This window comes from Colias philodice, chromosome 19 (genome assembly GCF_061535455.1).
Source record: "Colias philodice isolate Cphi_HAF_F1 chromosome 19, ilColPhil1 Martin Lab GWU primary, whole genome shotgun sequence".
Taxonomy (NCBI): Eukaryota; Metazoa; Arthropoda; class Insecta; order Lepidoptera; family Pieridae; genus Colias; species Colias philodice.
This window is the reverse complement of record NC_143104.1, coordinates 7,037,764-7,062,871: the sequence shown is the minus strand read 5'-3', so window position 1 is coordinate 7,062,871 and position 25,108 is coordinate 7,037,764. Positions and strand designations below refer to the sequence as shown.

Here is a 25,108-nt window from a genome sequence, read left to right as displayed (position 1 = left end):
AACTACACGATTATCTGTCGTCACGACACGGTGGGAACGCGCCCTTATAGTTATAGCTTATTTTAAGAGGCACGGTAAGCATAAAGTCTTTTGTTTTTCGAAAATGTATTTTTACGTAAAATGTAGGAATGAGCTGGATTTTTATTATCTTGTTCAATTACAAATAAACCAATTCACGTACTTTCATAATACCTATACATATTTCTATTCTTTATAAATTTATGTTTATATCGTACGTATAATAAAATGAAAACGTATGCTATGAAAAGTCGCAAAAGATTACAGTGAAAAAAAACCAATCATCTTTTATAGATTTATTAAGCTCCAATACATCTTTGAAATGATGTGGTATACAAAAAATACTTACAATCATTTGATTTGAACAATCAAGTCAGTAGCAACAATAATGATGAGTATGTAGACACCTATTTATAATCTTAAATAAAATTCAGTTTTTCTTACTTAAATAAAATTCAAATATAAATCTATACATATAATAAAATCGTAGGAAAGTCAAAACTGTACATTGAATATTTTTTTAAAAGAATACATAATCCATGATCTATAATCGATATAGAAGCCAAAAACATAGTTTTTAGAATTTTTGTCTGTTTGTCTGTTTGTCGGTTTGTCTGTTTGTCTGTTTGTCTGTATGTTTGTCCAGGCTAATCTCAGAAAGTACTGCACGGATTTACTTCAAATTTTGCATGAATATTACTAACAGGTCGGGTCAGGCTGTTATATACATATTATCATGCTATCACATTCGGGGGAGGAGCTGTGAACCTTTATTTTTCTTACGTATTCCGTGTACTACGACAGCGTACAATATAAAGACTCATGTTTAAATGTTGTTTTTGCGTAAGCCATGCTATTGTCTACCTTTACACTATAAAAACTACATCATTTAAGTAATTTTGGCAGAGAAACAGTATAATGAATCTTAGTAGTATAAAGACAAATTTAAAACAGCGCCATCTATGAGATTTCATTAAAATTAAATCAATTTACATAATATTAACGCTCCTTGGAAATTCATAATTTAAATATTATGAATTATGATGTTGGTGAGGTTGTTTTTTTTTTAAAGTTAAATAACTAATTCATATCTTCCCAGAGTCCATTTCAGGTGCGCTTATATATTTCATGTGAATATACTAAATTTTTATAAGTGAGGGTAGATATTTATTATTTGATGTCAAACAAGACACCATTACAGTTATATAGGTAATAGACGTAGTATTTGTATTCTCTTTGGGTAATAGTAGATAACAGTGATTGTGTTCATTGGTTACATTTTTAAAAATCTTCGGCTATTTTTTAATTTTCGCCTTCTTGCGTTCCCACAAAAGGTAAGTTGTAGCTTTTATATTTATTGTTTATTATAATTATATAGTTATACTCATGTTTTTAATTAGTTAAAGTTATGACAAAATAAGAAAATGATGAAATTTTATTTTTATGTATAACTTTTACAAGACTATATTATACGCCCAAAGACGGTCACTTTAGTTCTTGATAAAACTTTATTTGTTAGTAGCTTTTTAATAAAATTAGGTACTTATCTTTTGATTTTTTTTTATTTACAGATTCAATGTTCATAAAAATTGACGATTTGCGTAAGGATGTAGTGGAAATTAGTAACCTTGCGCTTGGTCAATCAATACATATAATAAAATTCTAGAAAATTGATGTCTGTACAATAAAAATATGTAAAAAAAAAATAGCAGGGGTTATTATTAAATCGATCCCAAACCCAAAACTGTAGTTATAAATTTTTTGTCTGTTTGTCTGTATGTTTGTGCACGCTAATCTCAGAAACGGCTTATCCGATTTAGATGCGATTTTCATTAATATATTGTAGTAATCTTCATTTAACATTTAGTGTTTATTTTATGTTAATCGGTTCGTAAATAAAAAAGTTATGACCATTTAAGTATTCACGGCGAACATTTGCTAAGGCATTCTATTGTACACTATATAGTGTACGATAAAACGTAAGTTATCTGTTATACGTTACAGTTTTTCCTTATAAATGTCCAGGTGATCATATCGAAAGTCCCCAAGGGTGGGGGGATAAGCTGAGGTAGTAGGGGGGGAAGGGGTCAAATTAGAATTATGCTTACTTCTAGGTAAATTTTATACATAAAATGTCCTTTAAATTATGTCGTATTATATTTTTAACCCCCGACGCAAAAAGATGGGTGATAAGTGTTTGACCGCTATGTGTGTCTGTTTGTGCCACCGTAGCTCGCTAACAGGTAATACGAATTAGATGCGTGTTAGGCAGCATATTTTCCGACGCTGGTTCTTAGATAAAGTGTATCAAAATCGGTTCATCCATTTTTTATACCTAGGTATATAGAGGTAAAAGTGGGAATGTGGGAAAAAATATTAGTTATATTTTTATCCAATTCGGTTTATCCATTTATTAGATTACAGCGGTAACAGTGGGAATGAACAATAATCGAATGTGATCAAATAATATACTCAAGCGGCATATCAAAATATAAAAGAGCAACGTCTTTTATCGAAATCGGTTCATCCGTTTATTACATTTAGGGGTGACAGTGGTTAGATAAATAAACCAAATGGAGCATCAAACGACAGGATATGACGTGTACATAATACATATAGGTATAATGAGATAATATGGTTTACATCAAAATCGGTTCTGCCATTTACTAGGTGTGGAAAGAGAAGGGTTGAAAGTCTGTGAAAGAAGAGGGGGATATGGGAGCGGGAAGATAGCCACACCCTGGAAATTTTGAATTCTACTCAAAGCCACATAGGCCTGGCTCTTGGCAATTTTTTTTTCCTAAAGATACCACTTCTTTTGCCACTGTGATCCATTACAATTTGTGCACGGTTACGGCCCAACTTAAAAGATGTCAAGGAGCAACAAACTTATAGATATCAATATGATGTAGGAATGTAATGTAACCGCAATCGCGGGTACAGCCTGAAAATCAGCGCTGCTTTTGTGCAGCATTTTGCTGAGGCTGTCTCCGTTTGCCTAATTGTAAGATAAATTTTATAATGTGTTTGGCTGTGTTTTTTTTTGGCAATAAATTTCTTTTCTTTCTTTCTAATATGGAGGTAGAGGTCAAAAACTCACTTGAAAATATCACATGAAAATAAGAAACCGAAGTTAAAAATTTAAAAATTAAAAAGAAAAACCCAACGCAACGAAGGAAAAGGAATAAATAATAATTTTACAAACTTCCCGACGATCTTTAAAATTAAGTACCATTATAAAAAAAATATAATTGTATATGATATGATAATGATGGTATAGCAGCCCCGATGACTTTGTTTGTTTAAAGTGAAACTTTTATTACATCTTCTCAAACTTTTTGGTCTGTGTAGCGCATGTCGCGTGACGGTCGGCTGCCGAGTAGGTATAAAGCAGTGTTCGGAACCGTACGATAATTATTATCGTACAAATACGATAATTTTGTGCCTAAGTTTCACTTTTACCGTGGTTTCATAAAACCACACAACATTTTTATTTTTATAAATATTTAAAATGGTATTTATTTTTAAAGATCTTCGGGAAGTTTGTAAAATTATTTATTCCTTTTTCTATGCACTTTTCTTCGTTGCGTTAGTTTTTTTTTTTTAATTTAATTTTTATTGCACGGTCTAAATGGTTTAGTTACTACAGGCGTGAGACAGGAAAGATCTGAGCGCTGAGACAAACGTCAAAACGGAAAGGAATAGAATCCGCTATCGATACTAATTATTGTCATAAGCGTATGATGTTTTGCTAAGGATTGTTCACCTTACCAACGACGACGACGACCACGAACAAAATTTTCATCCAGTCGTAATTTAACAAAATTGTGCTAAACACAATTAAAAATAAATTATTAAAATTTCCTGTCGTTCTGGTGATTGGAATTTTTATTTTTGAGATCAACGAATGAAAAATAGATTTTTCGTAGAAACGGTGGCTCCTAGAAAACAATGTATTTGAAGTTTTTTATAGATAATTTTACCGTTTCTACGAAAAATATGATATAATATGATCTCAAAAAAAAATTCCAAGCACCAGAACGACAGGAAATTTTAATATTTTATTCTAATTGTGTTTTGCACAATTTTGTTAAATTGCGACTGGATGAAAATTTTGTTCGTGGTCGTCGTCGTCGTTGGTAGGGTGAACAAATCCTTAGCAAAACATGATACGCTTATGTCAATTAGTATCGATAGCGGATTCTATTCCTTTGCGTTTTGAAGTTTGTCTCGGCGCTCAGTTGCTGCATGATATATTGTCAAAAACATCCATACAAGGAAGGAAGAAAAATAAATTTGCTCCCTTCCCTCCTGGTGCCTAAAAATAATATGACATAATTTAAAATAAATTTTACGTAGAAAATTAACTAGGCATTTATTTTTTATTTTTAAGCTCAGTTTAGTAATAAATTTTACTAACAGTTCTTTTAATTATTTATGGTGTTTATTCAATAAAAGTTAAGTAGTCACCTACTATGCAGTCACTATTCCACGCGGACGAAGTCGCGGGCACAGCTAGTAAAAAATAAATATACTACATACAAAATAAATACATAAAAATGCAAAATAGTCATAATAATCTTATGTATTAAAACATTTTATTTAATAGGTGCATTCTTCATAGACTTGGTCATAACTGGGTTTCCATTGACTTTGCTTATGAGTTTGTTTCCTTGCCATACAGCGAATAGTTGTTCATTTGTTTTCAGATCAGGTTGTAATTTTTCCCAAACTTTCTTCTTAGGGTTTAGGACCTCATCTGGCTCTCCATTCTCATAACCTTCTACAACTACTCTGTCACCAGGCTTGCTATCTTGTGGGGGCAGTAAAGGTTCAACTTGCTTGGGCTCATCAACAGATGCACACAGAACCATACCCTTTGATTCTACTCCTCTCATTTTAGCAGGTTTCAAGTTACATAAAACAACCACATCTCTATTCTGCATCTCTTCAATAGGCACAAAATTAACCAAACCAGAAACAATTGTTCTGGGCTCCTGTTCACCGAGATCAATTTTTTCAACATATAATGCATCAGCATCAGGATGTCTAGAAACTTCTACAATGCGACCAACTCGGATGTCTAACCTACTCGGAACTGCTTCTTCTGTAGCGGCCGCAGCATTTCCCTTTACTTTAACAGGGGGTGGATAAGCTTTTTTAGCTAATTCCTGTAATTTAGGCTCCTTGAATGTTTCTTGTATTGGAGCTAACAGCTTGTTTATAGCTTGCTCTACTGATGCTTTCAAGTCACCTGGATGAATGTCTTGCTTGGCGAAATCACTTTCTAAATACTCAAATTTAGAGTATTGTACATTGCCACCATGTTCAGGTGCCCTACAAATATCGAATGTTTCACCTTCTTTCATTAACGGAAATAGGACATGTTTAGTGAATGAAAGGACTCCATTGTCTGTGATGTTACCAGGTTCGCAGAAAGCTTTCTTTAACTTTTTCTTTACATTACCAGGATTGTCTAATAAGTCAATCTTGCTGTCGTCTTCAGAGGCGGACATCTTACCCCCTGTTAAACCGGGGACCATTGGATTCATTAAATGTATGCGTTTAGCATATCCAAGTTGAGGCAAGTATTTTTCTGACATTGTGAAGATTTTTCTTTGATCTACTCCACCAAATTGTGCATCTACCTTTAAATACTCTTCATCCAAAGCTTGCAGACCTGGGTACAGGAGACCACTTAAAAGTGGATGATCAACCTGCTTGACTACCTCAGCTCCTGCCTTCTTAGCATCATGCTCAGTTATAACAGAGGACATACGGTACACATCCAAAGTGTACTCTTTATTCAACTGGTACTCAGTACCTTTTACAAATTTAAGTTTTTCCAATGGCACACCTATAGACGTTAACATCGCTTTAATAGCTGCTTCATAATACTGCGTACGCAGATTGAGAAGCTCCCAAGGTGCTTTCATATTATCTAGATAGGCATGTAAATCAGCAAATAATATAGTGACTTCACAACCAGCTTTGATAAAGTCGGCTATTTTAGACATTGGAACAAAATAAGCGACGTGGGGCCTTCCGGTTGTTGCAGTTCCCCAATAAATTTTTAGGTCGCGTTGTTTTATAATTTCCGTGAGTTTCTCATCCCCCAAAACCTCTTGAAGGTTTCGAGTGATTAAATGTTTTTTTTCCTCCCAAGTAGCCATCTCCGGCGTTTATATATCTGTGAAAAAATATGTAAAGGTTATAACTATTTATCAAATTTATGTTTAAATTGAATAAGCATATCTATGTTTGCATTAGTAAAAATTGTAACTTTTTTAAATTTACCTTTTATTTCACAAAAGTCTTAATTCCAGTCAGATACTGTAGACGTAAAAGCAACGTAAAAAGTAAAAGTTATAGCTGATGAAATTTTTTATCCAACTGGACCAAAACACATGCCACATATGTCTAATTCTGAGTTCTGACAGTGACAATTGACAAGTGGTCTGTGATCTGATATTTTATTGACATACCACCAAGCATACCACGAGAGACAAAGACGGATGGTAAAATTATATTCAATCTTATTATTATATTTCTTACTCACATTCATATTAATTTATAAAATTGTGAGTAGAATAATATGTAGGTATGGTATTATTACTTAATATATAATACAACTATGTATTTGCTACATATTTTTTCACATTTTATTATTATTTTATATTGCAACATTGTATTTTTAGTTTTTACAATTATTATTAATTTTCTGTTTGCCTTTAGATTGTATTTTTATTTATTTATGTTTAATGCTGATAGAAAATAATCATCAATTAATAACATAGTCAGGTATACGTCATAATATATATTATAGCAAGTCTTTTAAAATGTAATAATTTGTTCAAAAACTACTGAAACGTATTTAAAACCAAGAAATACTACGTGAATATGAATTTATTTATTATAAATCTTCATATAACTAAAATAATACAATTAAATCAAAAAGTAGTAATTTTAAATTTGGCGCCACTATTGCAGTGAATGCTCGAGTTTCCTGTCAAAAGCGCCATTGCGCATGACAGTCAGTGCGGCCTTGCAGACTGAAGAGCGCTGCCAACAAAGGCCGAGTCGATGGGGTTACAAAAAATTGTTAATTTGATCAGCTAAAACCCTTTTGTTATTGTAATTATAATTTTAAATAGGTTGTGAATCTGTGATTACGTTAAGAAATGTGTGAATGATATGAATCGTGACGGCTAGCAAAGGAGTCAGCTGGTCCATAGTGCGAATAGTGAATAAGAAATGGCGGCCTTGCCAGCAGGTGTTCAGTATGCGTTATCATCAGAGTCTAGTTATAAAGAAAACAAGGAACTAGTGTTTGTGAAATTAACGGATTCAGCACTAAAAGCTATAGAAGACTTCATTAGAAATAATAGGGTAAGTACATACGCCATATTGTTAACATCAAAACAGGCCAACAATGTCAGAGGCGCCATACTTATATTTCAAGTAATCAAAATGAACCTGCAGAATGTAATATTTTTGCAAATAAACATATCCTCCAGTATCAGGAAAGTTGGCTACGGTTCTAGTTTGTGTAGATAGCCTCGCGACAGGTATGTTCTCTACAATGTCACGCCACGTCAACATGTAGAAATTTTGCTCTGTTATTTTCACAGATTTACATTTCATGTCTATATTTAGAGACTTCTAAGTTATTGTCAATGTAATTTATATTTACCTAGATATCTCTTACATCTCATAGTATCGAAATTATAGCGTTGTTATGCAAAGAACTGATCGTTTTTCGTGATAAAAACAATTGACTGATAATTTCTTCCAAGTAAAAAATTACGGTAAATATTGCAAAAAATGGTCTTGCAAATATCCAATAGAGACTTAAATTGATTATTTAAAGCCCTAAACCAATCTATACAGTAGTTAATGTAAAATAGAATATAAAAATAACCTTTACTTCAAATAATATTGTATGGTAATTTGACATGTAGGATTAAGACAGTGTCTTTCTATTTTAAATATGTATTGGATTTGTAAAGTGAGAACAATAATGTGGTTTGTATTACAGTAGCTTAACTTGTTATGCAAAAAATAATAGTCTTAGAAAATAAATCTCACTTGCTCTTGCTAATAAAGTGTTGTTTTCATTAAATTACAGTAAGAATTCATTTTGATTTTTTTAATTCATTTAAAGGCCTACAGGAAAATTTATTGATTTGGAAATAATTTAGTTGATTACATATTATATAAATAGCCTAACAAAAATCTGTTCAGTGAGGAAAGAAGAAAAAATTTAGTTTGCATAAAATTGAGTTTTGAAAAAAAAATGGAAATCTTATAAATATTCTTCAAAATAAAACATTTTTAAGTTATCACAGAGTATCATAGTCATTTATCAAGTTGATGATATACAAAAAACTTATTTATTTAATATGTTTATCATTTATCTTCTGGTCATAGTACAAGCTCGGAACAATATGAAACTAGATGGCGTTGCATGAATCATGGTCTCAATATATATTTTAAATAAAAAATTGTTATATTATAGAGCTGGGCCCCATACAGAACAATTTTTAAATATATTTTTCAAGGTACAGAAAATATTTACCAAAACTTTCACTACAAAAACCTTTCTAGACTAGTTATAACAAACAAGTTTCAGTTTTGACTTTTGGTTTTCATGATGTAATTATATGATAAATTTAATTACATTATACAAAGTTGGTTAAGTTTTTCAAAGGGTTTTCACCAGCGTAAAGTATTTCACTTCTTAGGATTTAAACAAACCTATTTATTTTATTAAAATGTGTATAAATGGTTTATATTATTGTTAAAATAATTATTTTCCAATCCAGTGAAGTTGTATAGTGTGTTTAAAACTTTTATGACATTTTTAAGAATAAGAAATCATTACTTAATTATAACAGATTTCTCTACATTATTTATATTTTATTACCTACAAACAGAATCATGTAGAATATGTTTGAAGAAAATTATTAAGAACTGCTTTAAACATAAATCTTCATTTTTTTTATATAAGAGCAGGTAACTGAGCAGGTGGATCACCTAGTGAAGTGACACCACCGCCCATGAGCACTCACAAAGTTACCTTTATAAATCAAATATCATTATTTTTTTAGATATAGATGGTATATAATAGTCAGGCCAAAATTTATAGAGAGACAAATCAAATAAACATCAACTTCCTAAGAAATCCAAATTGCTTTAACAAAATGATTACATCATCATTCATTCCAATTCAAGAAAATTTGGGCATTTTGTTCTATTTAATTCATAATGAGTCTATTGTAAAATATTAAGAAGCTGTTAATCACATTTCTTATGATTATGTAATAAAATTACATTTTCTACTATTAGTTTGAACAAAATTAAATTTTCTTGTGGACAGTGGTTAATATGTCAGTGCCATATGTAATTTGAGTGCAACAAAAATTGGAGGAAGTTTAATTTTAACCATTTATGAGGCTTTAGGAGTGAAAAACATGTTATTATTTAAACATAACAGTGCACAATTATATCATATCTAGAATACATGTTGAACATTCAAAATTAGCTACATTCAGCTCACAAATCCAGAAAATATTTCATTATGTTTCATATTATGAAAATTTTCGTTTCCATATGATACAATGTTTGTTTTTGTAGATTGTATTGAGATCATGTTGGGATATACAGGATGTCCCGCTTTCGGTATACTAAGCGCGAAGGGACTTGTAGTTTTGCATACACTGATCACATAAAAAATACTTAAATAACAAAATTACGCGGCTTCGCGCAGCCGGCATATACCGCTTCGCTAATGTGAGTATTTTGTCTATGAAAACATAATCTTAAACGATAGCTCACATGCGGGTGGCAAAGTTGGGCGGTTTGCTTGTTGGGGGTGTACACATGGAATTTTAAGAATTCCTCTATTTAAAAAAAAATGCGTCTGGAATTTTATAATTATTTTTTACGTACTCAGCGTATGCAAAACTACAAGTCCCTTTGCGCTTAGTATACCGAAAGTGGGACACCCTGTATATACGCCCTTGATTGTATTTTGCATGTATAAATGTTACAGTCACTTATTATAAGATTGGCGAGGAATATCAAATATTGAAATCCTGTTAAAAATAATTTTTTATGACCAAAAACTAAAACGAGTGGGAATAAAGATGAATGTTTATAATTTAATAAATTAAATGCATGAATTTTCAAAGTATTTATTTCGTATGTCAAAGACTTCTCATGTATTTTACGTATGTAACTATAAATATCTTATTTTCCTTTTATTTTTAAGAAGACTCATGTTTTTTTTGAGGATCTATAGAAAGAAGCTTTGATATTTAATGAACCTATTGCTTACTAAATAGTCCCAGATATTTTATTAAATCTCCTTAATAACTGGATATATATATTACTAGAGGTCCGCCCCGGCTTCACCCGTGGTACATAATATTTCACAATAAAAGGTAGCCTATCTCCTTTCTCGGGTATCAAAATATCTCCATACCAAATTTCATGCAAATTGGTTCAGTAGTTAAGGCGTGATTGAGTAACAGACAGACAAACAGAGTTACTTTCGCATTTATAATATTAGTATGGATTATATAACTATAATAGAATATCATATAAGTATTGTCTACATTATATGCTCTCTATGAAATATATGACAAATTATTTTAATATCTTAATACTATTATTAAGGCGAAAGTTTGTATGGATGTTTGTTACTCTTTCACGTAAAAACTACTGAACCGATTACAATGAAATTTAGCACACATATAGTTAGAGGGTAACTTGGATTAACACAAAGGATAGGTTTTATACTGGAACTATGCGGGTTTTCCTTTGAAAACGCGGGCGAAGCCGCGGGCGGAAATCTAGTTGTAAAATAATTTGGCAGCTATTATGTCTAAAGTAAACATGGTACTGGGCAATATTTATCTGATTAGATAATTGTATTCGTACAATCAAAATCAAGGGTGAAAGGAAATATTAATGATAGATACTCATCATGTTGCTGAATTTTGTTTTTATTGCAAAAAATCTGTTTATCATTAATTAAGCATAATATCTTGTTTTTTTTATATTTTTTGACTTAAGTATTGTAGGCACCCTTTCATGTTCTATTCTATCCACTTATCTATGTCCATATAAGTAAATTTTTTTTTGAAAATATGGCAACTAGTAAAAGTAAAGTTTTACCTACCAATCAATAACAATATACAGGTATAATAATCTTGTTTTGAGCTAGATAAATATTGCAATAATGTAGAGACAAAAAGTTAAATTCAAATGAGTAGTATGTAATTAATTGCCCATAATACCTCTTATGTTTCTAACACTAGCTAGGAAAAATGAGAAGGTATTACCAATGAGTACACAATTTTATTTCAAATCAAATTTTGATTCAAGTGTACCAAATCTATCAAAAATAAGGATGTTTGCGACAAAAAGTCACAATTCAAATGAGTAGCAATGTTTGGGCTTATTGACCCGCACAGAAGTCGTCTCCCTCTAAACCTATTCAGTAGCTACGTATCAGTTCCGTCAATTTCCGGCCGCTGAATACAAAATGTCCTCTTACGGTAAACACTGGTGACTATTAAAATATTTCTATTCCTAAGTCGTAAGCGTTCGGCGCGTGTCGAGTGGGCTATTTCGCAAACTCGTACGGATAGCGAATCGGGCGCACCGTCGCAATGACAATGTTGAGGCGTGGTGAAAGTAATACTACATTATAAAATATTTATAATACACAAATGTTATTTAATTCAGTATTGCTCTTCATCAAATTGGTATAATTGTTGTATATTTATTGACATATTCTCACTCATGTTTCCTTAAGAATTCCATTATTACATAACGTGAAAATACAATTTTGCATGTTGCACTCGTTTACTTACAAAATTTATAATGGTGGTCTATTCATTCGAACCTCTATTCGCATTTCGTCTGCCAACTAGAGCGTGATTATCAAAATGTGTCTGCTATTAAGAAAATGAGAGCTTTAACTTAGATGTACGAAAGCATTACACAGGCAAATGAGGTTAATTATCGTAGAAAAAAATTAAATTTTACTTTGAAATCATGGAAAGGTAAGGTAAGGTATAGGTCCTGCACAATTATCTTGTATTAAGTATAAATACAAACAAAAGGAGAACGATGCAATGGTTTAAATCCTAGTGATATAAAAATTATTAAGGTCAGTGAAGTAAAACTATACTTAAATATTAAATGTTTTCAAAGCTGATCAGTGAATAGGTAGTTATAACAGAAAAGGCTTGTATAAACAAAATTTCAATCTCTTAGTAAAGAAATGCGTGGACTAAAACTTGTTAATTAATTACAAAGTAATTAAAAGGGTCAAAGATCGTAGTAAAGAATCGGGTCGGCGACTGGACTTGGAAAAATTTCGCCCATTTATTATTCAGTAAACAATACTTAATACAATTTTTCATGGGTATACACTTTTCCGTGAAATAACATTTAACTAACAGAGGTAAAATAAAAAAAAAAACACTATGTATTAGGTTTAACCTATTGTTGTAATTTAAAAAGTAAACATATTATAAGTAAATCAAAACAAAGTGTCATTGATACTTTCTACTAAAATTCGTATCGTGATTGTCAAAATTATTTTATGATAAAAATACCAGTCTGTATGAAAAGCGACATTTTATAGTGATAAGATGGTGATAAAATTTGAATTGATATCCACAAATAATTACCTTGATATAGGTATTTAGTATTTACTCTATTCTGAAATCTGAAGTATACAATCTAACTCGAATTTATTTTGTTGAATGGATCATTGGATGCTGATTTCGGTTACTTTATTGCCTTTGGTTTCGATAATATTCTGTCTTATTTAGAACACACCAATATTTTAAAAGACAGTGCATTGCAACCCTTTGAACCATGAAGCGTAATTACCGTGAATCATAAATACTAATTTATGTTTGTTTTGTAAGTATATGCGGTTGAAGCACGTGACAAATGTCAACATCGCAGGTCGCGAGGCCCACAGGAAATCATTAACATCCACGGCGCCCGATGGCTCTAGGCCATTTCTCTTGGCTTACTTTTAAAATTGATGCGTGAACATAATTACGATAAATTAATAATTGCATTTTTTTAGAAATAAACCTACTTTATGATGCTAGTCAACAATTAATTATTAAATAGTGAAGAATGAAGATATACCTAGCTCTAACGACACTATCGATAAATGTGATGATTTCAACAGTACAATATATATTTTTCGTCACATTTATTATGAAATAATATATCTTCTTAGCATGTTTCAAACCCAGTGATATACCTAATTAATATCAAGATGTGATTTCTAAATAATTTCTTAATAACTGACGTCACGTTCGATCGCATATCGTTACTACTTGTCCTTTTTATTAAAGCTTATAAAAGTACCTGGCGCAGCAGATGGTATAACTGATTTTGGCCAAAAAAACACCAAATCCGGCGAGTTGGCAATATAAACAATTTAGTTCATAGCACAAGTCCGCAAAGCTGGTTCACCACCTGACAGATTCCTTGTCCATTGCACGTGTTTTCACAGCGATAGGCCTTGCTGCGCTTAGATTAGGGGAACCTAAACCAGTGATGTTCTTCGCAAATATGAACTCTGCGTAAACTGCATTTAGACTCAAATTTCCATTTTTTTTTGCTCTTAGTCTGACTTTAGTTTTTACGTTACCGTTTCGTGAACGTGCCACCTGGCCTTTTTTTCTTGCCCATAACGCCCATTGAAAGTTGTGAATCACTTTTGTAACGACATTGAATAGTTTTATGTCCACTTTGTTGTGAAATGAAAAAACAATTGACGAGTACTTTTTGAAGTGAAACTTCTTTATCGGGGGTGGACAAAAATTTTGTGAGACATTTTTGCCGTTACGCCGCGCGCGTGACATTTTTGCGTTACGCCGTACTCGTGACTATATACTTACATGTTATATTAAAGTGATCAGCAAAATCAAAGGGTTTGTTTTAATTCTAATTCCAGTGAATTTCTAAAAAAAGTAAATAAGTAATTATATCTATTTTTCTAATACTTAGGTGTAATAATGGTACTTATTTTTCTAAGTTATTTATGATTAACCTCACTTTTTGATTGTATTTTTCAATACACTAACACGTGGGTGGAATTATGGTATCAATTTTTTCTAATACTTGAATGTTGATTGTGGTATTTACTTTTCTAAAATTGTATTTAAAGTTAACCTCAGTTTTTGATTGAATTTTTTAAAACACCAACACGTGGGCGTGATCATGTTATTTATTTTTCAAGTTATTTAAGCTTAACCTCTGTCTTAATATGTAGGTATATATTATGTACTATGTGCGTCATTAATTTCTGACTGTTTCGAGATTTGGTGCAAAATAAAACAGTGTGTAAATAAAATTAAACAAAGTATAATTTCATAGATAACACGTTGAGAAGTTCCCTGTATAAATATATAATATACATATCTTGTATAAATACATACATAATATGCCTATAGATCTTTACTCAATTGTTTTATTTTATTGATTTTTTACAAATTTTATTTACACACTATTTTATTTTGCACCAAATTTCGAAACAGTCAGAAATTAATGACGCACATATTATATATACGTTTTAATATAGAATATTTTTTATTTTACAACCTTTACAACTTGATCATTAGGAATTTATTACCTCTATTGTTCGAACAAAAATAAGTTACCGACTTTAAGAACGTGCCGACAATGTAAGTACACTATTGTTTCTGAAAACGGCAGTGGCCGGCGTAAATATTCAAATAGGTAGCGAGGAGCGAAGCGACGAGCATCTTAGGTTAACTTTTGAACTACCGCACGAGCCGAGCGAGCGAAGCGAGCGAGTTGCAGCAGCGGCCGGTGTAAATATTTAAATAGGTAGCGAGGAGCGAAGCGACGAGCATCTTAGGTTAACTTTTGAACTACCGCACGAGCCAAGCGAGCGAAGCGAGCGAGTCGCGGCAGTGGCCGGCGTAAATATTCAAATAGGTAGCGAGGAGCGAAGCGACGAGCATCTTAGGTTAACTTTTGAACTACCACACGAGCCGAGCGAGCGAAGCGAGCGAGTTGCAGCAGCAGCCGGTGTAAATATGTAAATAGGTAGCGAGGAGCGAAGCGACGAGCATCTTAGGTTAACTTTTGAACTACCGCACGAGCCGAGCGAGCGAAGCGAGCGAGTTGCAGCAGCGGCCGGTGTAAATATTTAAGTAGGTAGCGACGAGCGTGTGACTAACGTATTTCTTTAATATTGTTTATAGTAAATTGTTTTTTGAAAAATAAGGACATAAAGAAGTTTCACTTCTTACGTGTGTACTCTAGTACACGCACACATTTTTTTTTCTATGGACATATTAAATTACTTATTTTTTATTGTTGAGCCATTAGTCCACTGAATGAGTCCCTCCAAGGGGGGTCTAGAGTGCGTGAGTTAGTAACGTAAGATGTTTCTTCGGAAACATGTCAAGAGTCCCTAGGTAATAAACATACTAAAACCCCGGGCCACTAGGAGGAGCCCCGGAGTGGGGGGAGGGGGGAAATGGGTCCATTTTTTCATTTTTCGCTTAAATCTCAAAAACGGTACATGTTAGAGAAAAACTTTCAAGGAAAAGTTGAAAGGCCATAAAATTATCTACAAGTTGTACCTGAATCATTTTTTCCTATATCCTACCGTTTCTGAGTTATACGCAGTAAAACATGATTTTGGCTCAAACAATTTCCACATCAATCGATCAAAAAATATTTCTTTCTTCCAAAAAACTCAAATGGCAACTTGTGACCAGTACTGATAGATTGCTATTAATTAGTTCTATAATTGGTAAAATAAACACATTCCTCCATGGAAGCCTTTAGGAGGAATCGATTGTCAAAATATTATATTAGGGCAGTTTGAGTTACTGAACTTGATCTTTTTATTTTTTTCTTCCAAAAGACTCAAAAGTGCAACTTGTGACCGGTACAGATAGATTACTCATAATTAGGTCTATCATTGCTAAAAATACCAGATTCCACCACGGAGGCGTTTACGGGGAATTTAATTTTATCAGGGTAGTTACGATACATGAACTTTTTATTTTTTTTCTTCCAAAAAACTCAAAAGTGCAACTTGTGACCGGTACAAATAGATTGCTCATAATAAGGTCTATCATTGATAAAAATACCAGATTCCACCATGGAGGCGTTTACGGGGAATTGAATTTTATTAGGGTAGTTAGTTAAAAAGTTCATGTATCGCAACTACCCTAATAAAATTCAATACCTCCTAAACGCCTCCATGGTGGAATCTGGTTTTTTTATCAATGATAGACCTAATTATGAGAAATCTATCGGTACCGGTCACAAGTTGCACTTTTGAGTTTTTAGGAAGAAAAAAAATAAAAAGTTCAAGTATCGTATCTACCCTAATAAAATTCAATTCCCCGTAAACGCCTCCGTGGTGGAATCTAGTATTTTTATCAATGATAGACCTTATTATGAGCAATCTATCTGTACCGGTCACAAGTTGCACTTTTGAGTCTTTTGGAAGAAAAAAATAAAAAGATCAAGTTCAGTAACTCAAACTGCCCTAATATAATATTTTGACAATCGATTCCTCCTAAAGGCTTCCATGGAGGAATGTGTTTATTTTACCAATTATAGAACTAATTAAGAGCAATCTATCAGTACTGGTCACAAGTTGCACATTTGAGTTTTTTGGAAGAAAAAAATAAAAAGATAAAGTTCAGTAACTCAAACTACCCTAATATAGTATTTTGACAATCGATTCCTCCTAAAGGCTTCCATGGAGGAATGTGTTTATTTTACCAATTATAGAACTAATTAAGAGCAATCTATCAGTACCGGTCACAAGTTGCACTTTTGAGTTTTTTGGAAGAAAAAAAAATAAAAAGTTCAAGTATCGTAACTACCCTAATAAAATTCAATTCCCCGTAAACGCCTCCGTGCTGGAATCTGGTATTTTTATCAATGATAGACCTAATTATGAGCAATCTATTTGTACTGGTCACAAGTTGCACTTTTGAGTTTTTTGGAAGAAAAAAATAAAAAGATCAAGTTCAGTAACTCAAACTACCATAATATAATATTTTGACAATCGATTCCTCCTAAAGGCTTCCATGGAGGAATGTGTTTATTTTACCAATTATAGACCTAATTAAGAGCAATCTATCAGTACCGGTCACAAGTTGCACATTTGAGTTTTTTGGAAGAAAGAAATATTTTTTGATCGATTGATGTGGAAATTGTTTGAGCCAAAATCATGTTTTACTGCGTATAACTCAGAAACGGTAGGATATAGGAAAAAATGATTCAGGTACAACTTGTAGATAATTTTATGGCCTTTCAACTTTTCCTTGAAAGTTTTTCTCTAACATGTACCGTTTTTGAGATTTAAGCGAAAAATGAAAAAATGGACCCATTTCCCCCCTCCCCCCACTCCGGGGCTCCTCCTAGTGGCCCGGGGTTTTAGTATGTTTATTACCTAGGGACTCTTGACATGTTTCCGAAGAAACATCTTACGTTACTAACTCACGCACTCTAGGACTTTTTATTCAATGGACTACATTCAGAATTATTGAAATGCGGATTTTGTTGGATCTAAATTATAGTACGTAATTACATACTAGTAATGAGAATTATTCCCAATTTTTTTTTTCATTTAAAAAAAAGGATAAGTTACAACATATTAGATAATGTAAAAGCAAGCTTGACACCGCTATGGCTTTTATAACAGCAAATTTATAGCATGCAATTTATATTTAGCTAGCCATAAATCGTCAGTAAATTGCTTTTAAAATAATGAGAAATCCTTATGTAGCGGAAATATATTATAAATGTGTTTTCTTCAAGCTAGAACTCGTAGAATTGCTGTAATAATAATACCGGATGAAGCTCTTTGCTAATTTGTTTCTTATTTCAAGTTGACAAATTATAGAGTGATTAAATGGATTGAAATATCTTTCCATGTGTGTATCATAAAGTGCACGTCTCGAATCCCTTCAATCGGATCTTTCGATTATCAAAGGACGTCGGGATTAGCTTGGGGAATGACATACCTAGCGAGTGGATAGGGTCTCGGGTCGACGCACCCTCTCCCCCCTAATTCTTGCCACCTGGTCGTCCCTCCTTAACAGATGTGTTGTTCTCTTTAGTTATTCACCCATAGCTCGTTTTAAATCGTATCCTTATTGTATTAACCAAAATAAATAATACTTTCTCTAATCTCCAATATCATACATAATTTGGTAACATTGTAATATTTAACGTTGTTTACTAACTTCAAATGTTAAGTAACCTCAAAGATACTAAATAATAAAAGGTTATTTTACGCTGTGTTTTAAACCTTAATTCAATCAATACCTAGATTATACACCTGTATTATTTATAGTATAACGAAACCTGTTTGCAAAATGTCAGACAATCTGTGCAACTCTTGCTGCGCTTGACGTAATGATAGGTTAAGAACGAATCGAAACATTTAATGAAATTTATGTATGTATTCATTATAAAATCCAAAAACGGACAAGATTTAAATCGTCATCATTAAAATGTCGATACAGAAAACGCAGTCAAAAATGACAATAAGGTTAGAAAAGGACAAAAGAAGTGGGGTGCCGGTATGGGACACCGACCTTATGTTAATGATTTAACGTATAGAACACAATCTTTCATTAAGTAAATGCACTCATAAATATTTAAGTAGATTCTTGTAAAAAACCAATCATCCATTTTTAATAGAGACTGGTGATCACAAGAAATACACATTTATTAATCAAACTAGCATGCAAAAGCATACAAGCTTCGCTTGCGTGACCTAGAGAGTGTTGGAAATGCTTATAAATCATTATTGAGAATTGCGATAGTTATTTTTACACAACGGACACACAAATAAAATAAAAAAAAAAACACATTTTGTGTGTGCAGTAATAGTTTGGTAAAGCAATTGGACATATTTATGGTCTAGGACCTAGGTTATCATTAGAAAAAAGTTTTAAGTAATTTAATATTATGTAACATTGCATTTGCATTTACTTAAAGAATCAATTTAGAATTATTTTTTCTAATAAAGGGAATACATAATATTATGTTATACAGTACATTGTGCCTACATTCATTCAATGCACTACAATCAATCTGATTTAATTTTCTTGCTTCATATAATGATCGGTTATCGACTGATCGGCGTAAAATGAAACACGCAAAATTCTCATGTTGCCAAATCTTTCGTATCCATTTCGACACAACTGTTATGTTATTATAATGAATTGAATAATAATACGATTAATTGACATTGACTTCAATTGAAAAATTTACGTAGCGGTAGCACGCTAGCAGCGAGGACGACAGCTTTTTTGACTACGCATTTTCTAATATCGTTCCGCAGGTAGATCCGATCATTTTAACATTACATATTTCAAATCGTTTGTCGGTTACCTCCAAAGTTGACATAAATTTATAGACGTTATTGATGTTGTCTTTCTCTAAATTATTTAATGTTGTTACAGCTTTTGTACATGTAAAAACTTTAATAGTTATAGGTAATATTATTAGTGAAGTTTTACCTTCGTAAATTGCTTGCAGAGTTGCAGACCGGTTGACTTCTTTAAAAAAGTTGTAAATCGAAAATGACACGGCATCGCATAGTCGGCCAAATTACTCAAATAGTTGAATACTGATGTCATTGATGTCCTAACTGTAATCCTTTGAAGGTTGGTATTTTTGTGTTGCAATAGTCAGATATAAGATCGTCATCCACTTTCTCTGTCGGATAAATAAGAAAAACGTGCAATTTCCATCAATGCCTCCACTAAAAATGTATGTCTGCGTTCGGACCGTGTCTCGTACAACGGTTTTGGACCCGCCTTGCAATTTTATACTTTCTTAACTTGACAAATCACCTATGCCTACAGCTGACCTCCAACCGGGAATTGTTAATTCGCATTTTTATTCAACATGTTTTGACACGTAAAGATCGCGAATTCCAACCTGGCTTGAATATCGTATAGGTAACTAGGTTTAATTTATGCACCGTCCAAACATGAAATCAACCGTATTTCATAAATCTTTATTCCATATCAACTCTATTTGCTATTTACTTTTTAAAAATAAGTCTAAACATGTAATCACGAATCTGTGACTATTGCTAGCAAATATTGAACAAAGTAAAAACACATAAAAGTACCCAAAGAATGGGTAAACGTAATGAAGATAATAATCAAGATTGGGTGTGTAAGTTCAGGGCTCTATTTACGCTATAAAGGGTCTTCTCAATTAACCTGCAGAGCTTTTTTCCAAAAGGTCACAAGTTTATTCCGCTAAGGTCAATTTAAACGCTTATTTTATTGCTTCACTATATACGTAGCTATTCTAACCAAGGCCAAAATTACTTGATATTTTTAAAGATAAAACAAGTACTAATAACATCATAATACACACTTATATGGTTCGCTATTGCGTATTTGTTCAAAATATCAAGTAATGGTACTTATAATGAATCGTATTTATTAAATGTATAAATATTAAATACCCATGTCATATCTACGTTAAAAAGAAACAAAAGTTGGTTACTGTTAATTAAACTTATGACGTAACACTGAATAGTTGACGTTTGTGTATTGTTTGAATTAATTTAATTAAATAAACTATTAAGAACAACGCTATTAATTTGTCTTTTTATTAATAGAATATCAAATATGCCGAGTGTAGGTACCACTATATTTAAAATAATTTTAATTACAAATGATTAATAACATTCGAGCACAAAACGAGTTCCTCGAACATTATAAGGTATATGTAGATCTTTCTTAAAGTGAAATATAGTACTAATAGATTTACTTAATTTTGTCCAGACTTAAAGTAAATTTGTATTAATTTAATTTTTAAGATAATTGGAATAACATTATTTACCACGACCTTGCCTCCGACCGGTTCGGCATTCGCGACTGGTTTCAATTCTTATATTTAAATTGTTTTTAAGATCACGATTCAGTTTGGATAAATTTAATTCTATTGATTTAGAATATGTGTATGATGTAAATGTGCATGTTCACCCATACATTTAATTATTGTTAATACGTATTGTTTTATAAAGTCTGAACTCTGAAGGTAGACATAAAGTTGCGTAGGTAAGAGTGATGGCCATGAATGCTAGTTCCGGGTCATCCCCACTTGTAAAAGCAGCGATGCAACTAAATTTCACATTGAGCTCGGTTGTTAAGTAAGTAACTAAAGCAATTTTTAAGTTTACATCATCGGCGCTGCCGGCCGCCCAGCCTAGTTGTGTTTCTCGCATTCGACCATCGCTTGTTGTGCAACGGCCACTCGCAGACACTTAGTTATTGTGGCAAATCAGGCTCGTTACCCAACCCGTTTGACTTCTAATCTTCCAATTAAAAGTAAATGGATGATTTCTTTTATTTTCTTCGGAAAATTATCGCGTAAACACTTCCGCGTCTCACAAAGCTGCAAGAGATTCAACCTTCAATGCTACTTAGTTTAAATCAGACCTTCATGGCCTTAACAAAATAGAGGGTCAACGTGTTAGATTTATATCAAAATAGATTGACTTATTTAATTTTTGTATAGGAAAGCCTTTAGGAAAGTACGCATTTATTGCACACTGCCTGATTATTGAGAAGGTTCAACAAGGACACTTGTGTACACAATTTCTCGAAAATGACAGTAAAACAAATATCACAGCCTGAATATTAATTATACAAGGGAACATCTGGGTAAAATTATGATACATTACTCGTTGCATTTTCACATTTGTATCTATTCATTTTCCCTCTCTACTCCCATGTACCGTAGCAGGAATCTGGGTATTTTTGCAACTGCCATACGGGACAGTTAAGGTAAAATCTAAATCAATTATTCATAATATATCAATAAAACGGATTGTATTATGAAAAAGCAAATTGCATTCCGTGTTGAAACCAAAATGTGTGAAATCTCATTGTGACTCATACCGTTATCAATAAGTATTGAGCATTGAAGGCGTCCCCTGCGTACTATTGCGTCATAGTATTTTCCACAGTCCATACTTAGGATGTTTTATGGCTGTCTGAAACATGAAAGATCCAATTGTAATGATTATGAATTTTTTAACTCCAACAACTTATGTTGTAAATATGAACTAATCTTATATATAAAAATGAATCGCAAAATGTGTTGGTAAGCGCATAACTCGAGAACGGCTGAACCGATTTCGATAATTCTTTTTTTATTATATTCCTTGAAGTACGAGGATGGTTCTTATGTAGAGAAAACGTAAATATGTACCACGGGCGAAGCCGGGGCGGACCGCTAGTAGTAAAATAAAATCCAGCAGCTTCTAACAGCGAATTTTACTGAATGGTACACTTTTATATAAATCAACTCCCTCTGCGTCTTATACATTCCATTGTAACTTAAATTTTATTGCAAGCAAGAAACATCCATCCAGTCTTACAAATTATTGCATAGATTATATTATTTGTTTTGTAAGAAAACCTGCATTATTTAATCTTCACAATATAGTTGTGTAAATACTCATAAAGACGATTTCAAAATAATACTAGTAATTTATCTATTTTAAATCGAGAAGAAGTTGAAATGGAAGTGGATGAAAATTAATCAGGAAGAACCCGAACAATACGGTGTCCATAGAAAGTATCATAATAAATAATAATGCTACAGATTGACGTTGAGGTATGACTAGGTTTTCCCCGCGACTGAAGGCTATGTATACTGACCTATAGGTATTTTGAAACGTTGCTTGAATACCACGAAACAACGATCATTATTTATATATTCTTTACCATTGTTAGTGTAAGGAAATTTTTAAGAGTTTTTTATATTTGTTACTCATTACACGGGCTCTGTTATAATTATAAATACGGTACTGTTCTAAACTACTAATTATTCTAACAATTTAATACGTAGGTAATTGGTATATTAAGAATTTAGATATGTTTCACTGCAGTGTGTTAGTAAACAATGTAGAATATGGATTTTGATTTACATCCTACTAATCTCTTGTCATTTGTGCACTATCCTCTTTTGTTTATATATAAATATGTCACCTATCTAATCGGATTTATTTTGTAAGATTTCTATACATTATCTCCCTCTTTCATAACAGATATATAAAATTTCAAAATCAAATACATACCATAAGGTACCTAGTCAATTATTATACTGTAAACTAAATAATCTATAGTTTCACGTAAAAGAGCGATATATTGAGTTGATTTAATAAATACTAGGTTATTTTATTTTTATTTTTTCTCATTAAAGTCACAATAAGTCATTCAACTTGCAACTAGCTCCTCATATCGTAATTGATTAATAATAATTAATAACTATGTACTTACATATTTTTTACTTTTTACATGTAATTGTGAATCATTATAAATTGTATCCCTGAATATTCATAGTTAGCTAAGTATATTATAATTAACGATAAAAGTCGTTTCAACAACAATCAAGAAGAGAAAACTTTAATATTTCGGTCATGTGATGCCTTCAACTAATCATGCAGGGCAAAGTGGCAAGTAGAAGGAGACCTGGCCGCAGACGGATATCATGGCTCAGAAATCTTCGTAAATGGTTTGGGAAGAGCACTAAATCATTGTTCAGAACAGCGGTTTCCAAAATTGAAATAGCCCATTAGGGCTATTCCCCAGTAGCCCATTAGATCATTAGATCGCCAACCTCCCGAAGAAGTAGGCATACTGTAAGAAGAAGAAAAAGTCGTCTATTAATAACCTTATTTTAGAATTTAAAATGACTAAATGGTCAAAATTTCGTTCATTTAGTAATTGAAACGGTTTGAATATGTAATTATTATTATGGAACTTTGCTTATTAGGTTACTCGAATTTGGTTGGTGGGAAAGTTATCAGTCAATTTATTGGGTAAATATTATTGTGAAGTATAAATATATTTTAATTCGAAACATGGTTCGTTCTTCATTAAGCTATTTATAATTTAGATAATTCAGAAATACGCAAAAGGCATTAACAAATCTTGTTTTTGTTACAGGACAGGTTGGCAAAACCTAAAATACAGTTCCTACCCGGAAATGAGGGGGTAAGTTGTTGTTTTTTTTTAACACAGTTCCGTGATATCGTTATATTTTTATGTGTATTATTTTATGATGATATAATAATAGCACGTACTTATCCATGAAGTTTACATAATTCTATGACCTTATCATACGAACGTTATTAGGAAATAAATTGAGCAATGCCTATAATTACGACTCACTTGTTGCACATTATATACTAAGATCTTGCATTAACTAAGACCTTTGGACATTCTATACAATATGTCGATACTCATAAACTTTTGTTAAATTTACAATATGAATTATGATTTATAAAAAAAATAAGAAATTGCGAAATTATGCACGGATTATGAAAAATTTCCACATAATATGGAGATATGTATTTTGAATTATGTTATGACTTTTAAAAATGTATTTATTATGAATTTGTTACTTCACTGCTCGTATCATAAAAGGCGTATAAAAGAATCAGTTCTAACATGCTTCAAATAATTAGTATCTAATTTAAATTAATTAAAAGGTAAGCATGTTCGCAATTAATAGGACGCAAGATAATCAGGTACGCAATGATTAATTATCATTTAAAGAAGGTTCAAATATCGAAGCAGGAGTCGTGGACGTCGCCGGCGGGCCTTGACTTGCCTCGGGCGTACCAGTTAACGCTTGCGGCACTCGATACGCTTGCGAAATTATATGATGACCCACTTTACCGATTTCGTTTTGCTGCTTGACGTTGCGGTTGCTCTACGAACAGTTTTTATCTAAAATTTCGAAAAACAAATTAAACCCAAGTCGTCGTCGAATCGCCTCAATCTGTTTCGAATTAAATTCTTCAATGAACCATTTTTTTACCTGAACGCGCTTACGTTTTTTCTATCGCACTACTATGTAATGTTGCACCATTCTTTCCTGAATAACTTATTTTGATTGTTTAGAAAGTGTTAGTTTATTTACTGCGACTCCGCAGTCCGCACTAACTAACTAAACGATCATTTTACGTGAACTGTGATGATTAAGCGATAACACAAAA

The 25,108-nt window shown here is 32.2% G+C and overlaps 2 protein-coding genes across 2 annotated transcripts in view; one reads left to right on the top strand and one right to left on the bottom strand.

Moving 5' to 3' along the window:
* Positions 1 to 299: 299 nt before the first annotated feature.
* On the bottom strand, positions 300 to 6,466 carry TyrRS (Tyrosyl-tRNA synthetase). Its single transcript, XM_089707322.1, has 3 exons — positions 6,316 to 6,466; positions 4,532 to 6,208; positions 300 to 485 (listed from the first exon to the last, which is right to left on the bottom strand). Exon 2 carries the CDS (start codon positions 6,189 to 6,191, stop codon positions 4,617 to 4,619), a length of 1,575 nt encoding a protein of 524 aa, XP_089563448.1. The 5' UTR covers positions 6,192 to 6,208; positions 6,316 to 6,466; the 3' UTR covers positions 300 to 485; positions 4,532 to 4,616.
* Positions 6,467 to 7,041: 575 nt separating this feature from the next.
* Su(Tpl) (Suppressor of Triplolethal) overlaps positions 7,042 to 25,108 on the top strand; it is a 54,886-nt gene continuing 36,819 nt past the window's right edge. The window contains exons 1-2 of the mRNA XM_089707071.1: positions 7,042 to 7,407; positions 24,054 to 24,101. Of these exons, the coding sequence (XP_089563197.1) occupies positions 7,273 to 7,407; positions 24,054 to 24,101 (183 nt within the window). The 5' untranslated portion in view covers positions 7,042 to 7,272. The remainder of the gene's footprint in view (positions 7,408 to 24,053; positions 24,102 to 25,108) is intronic.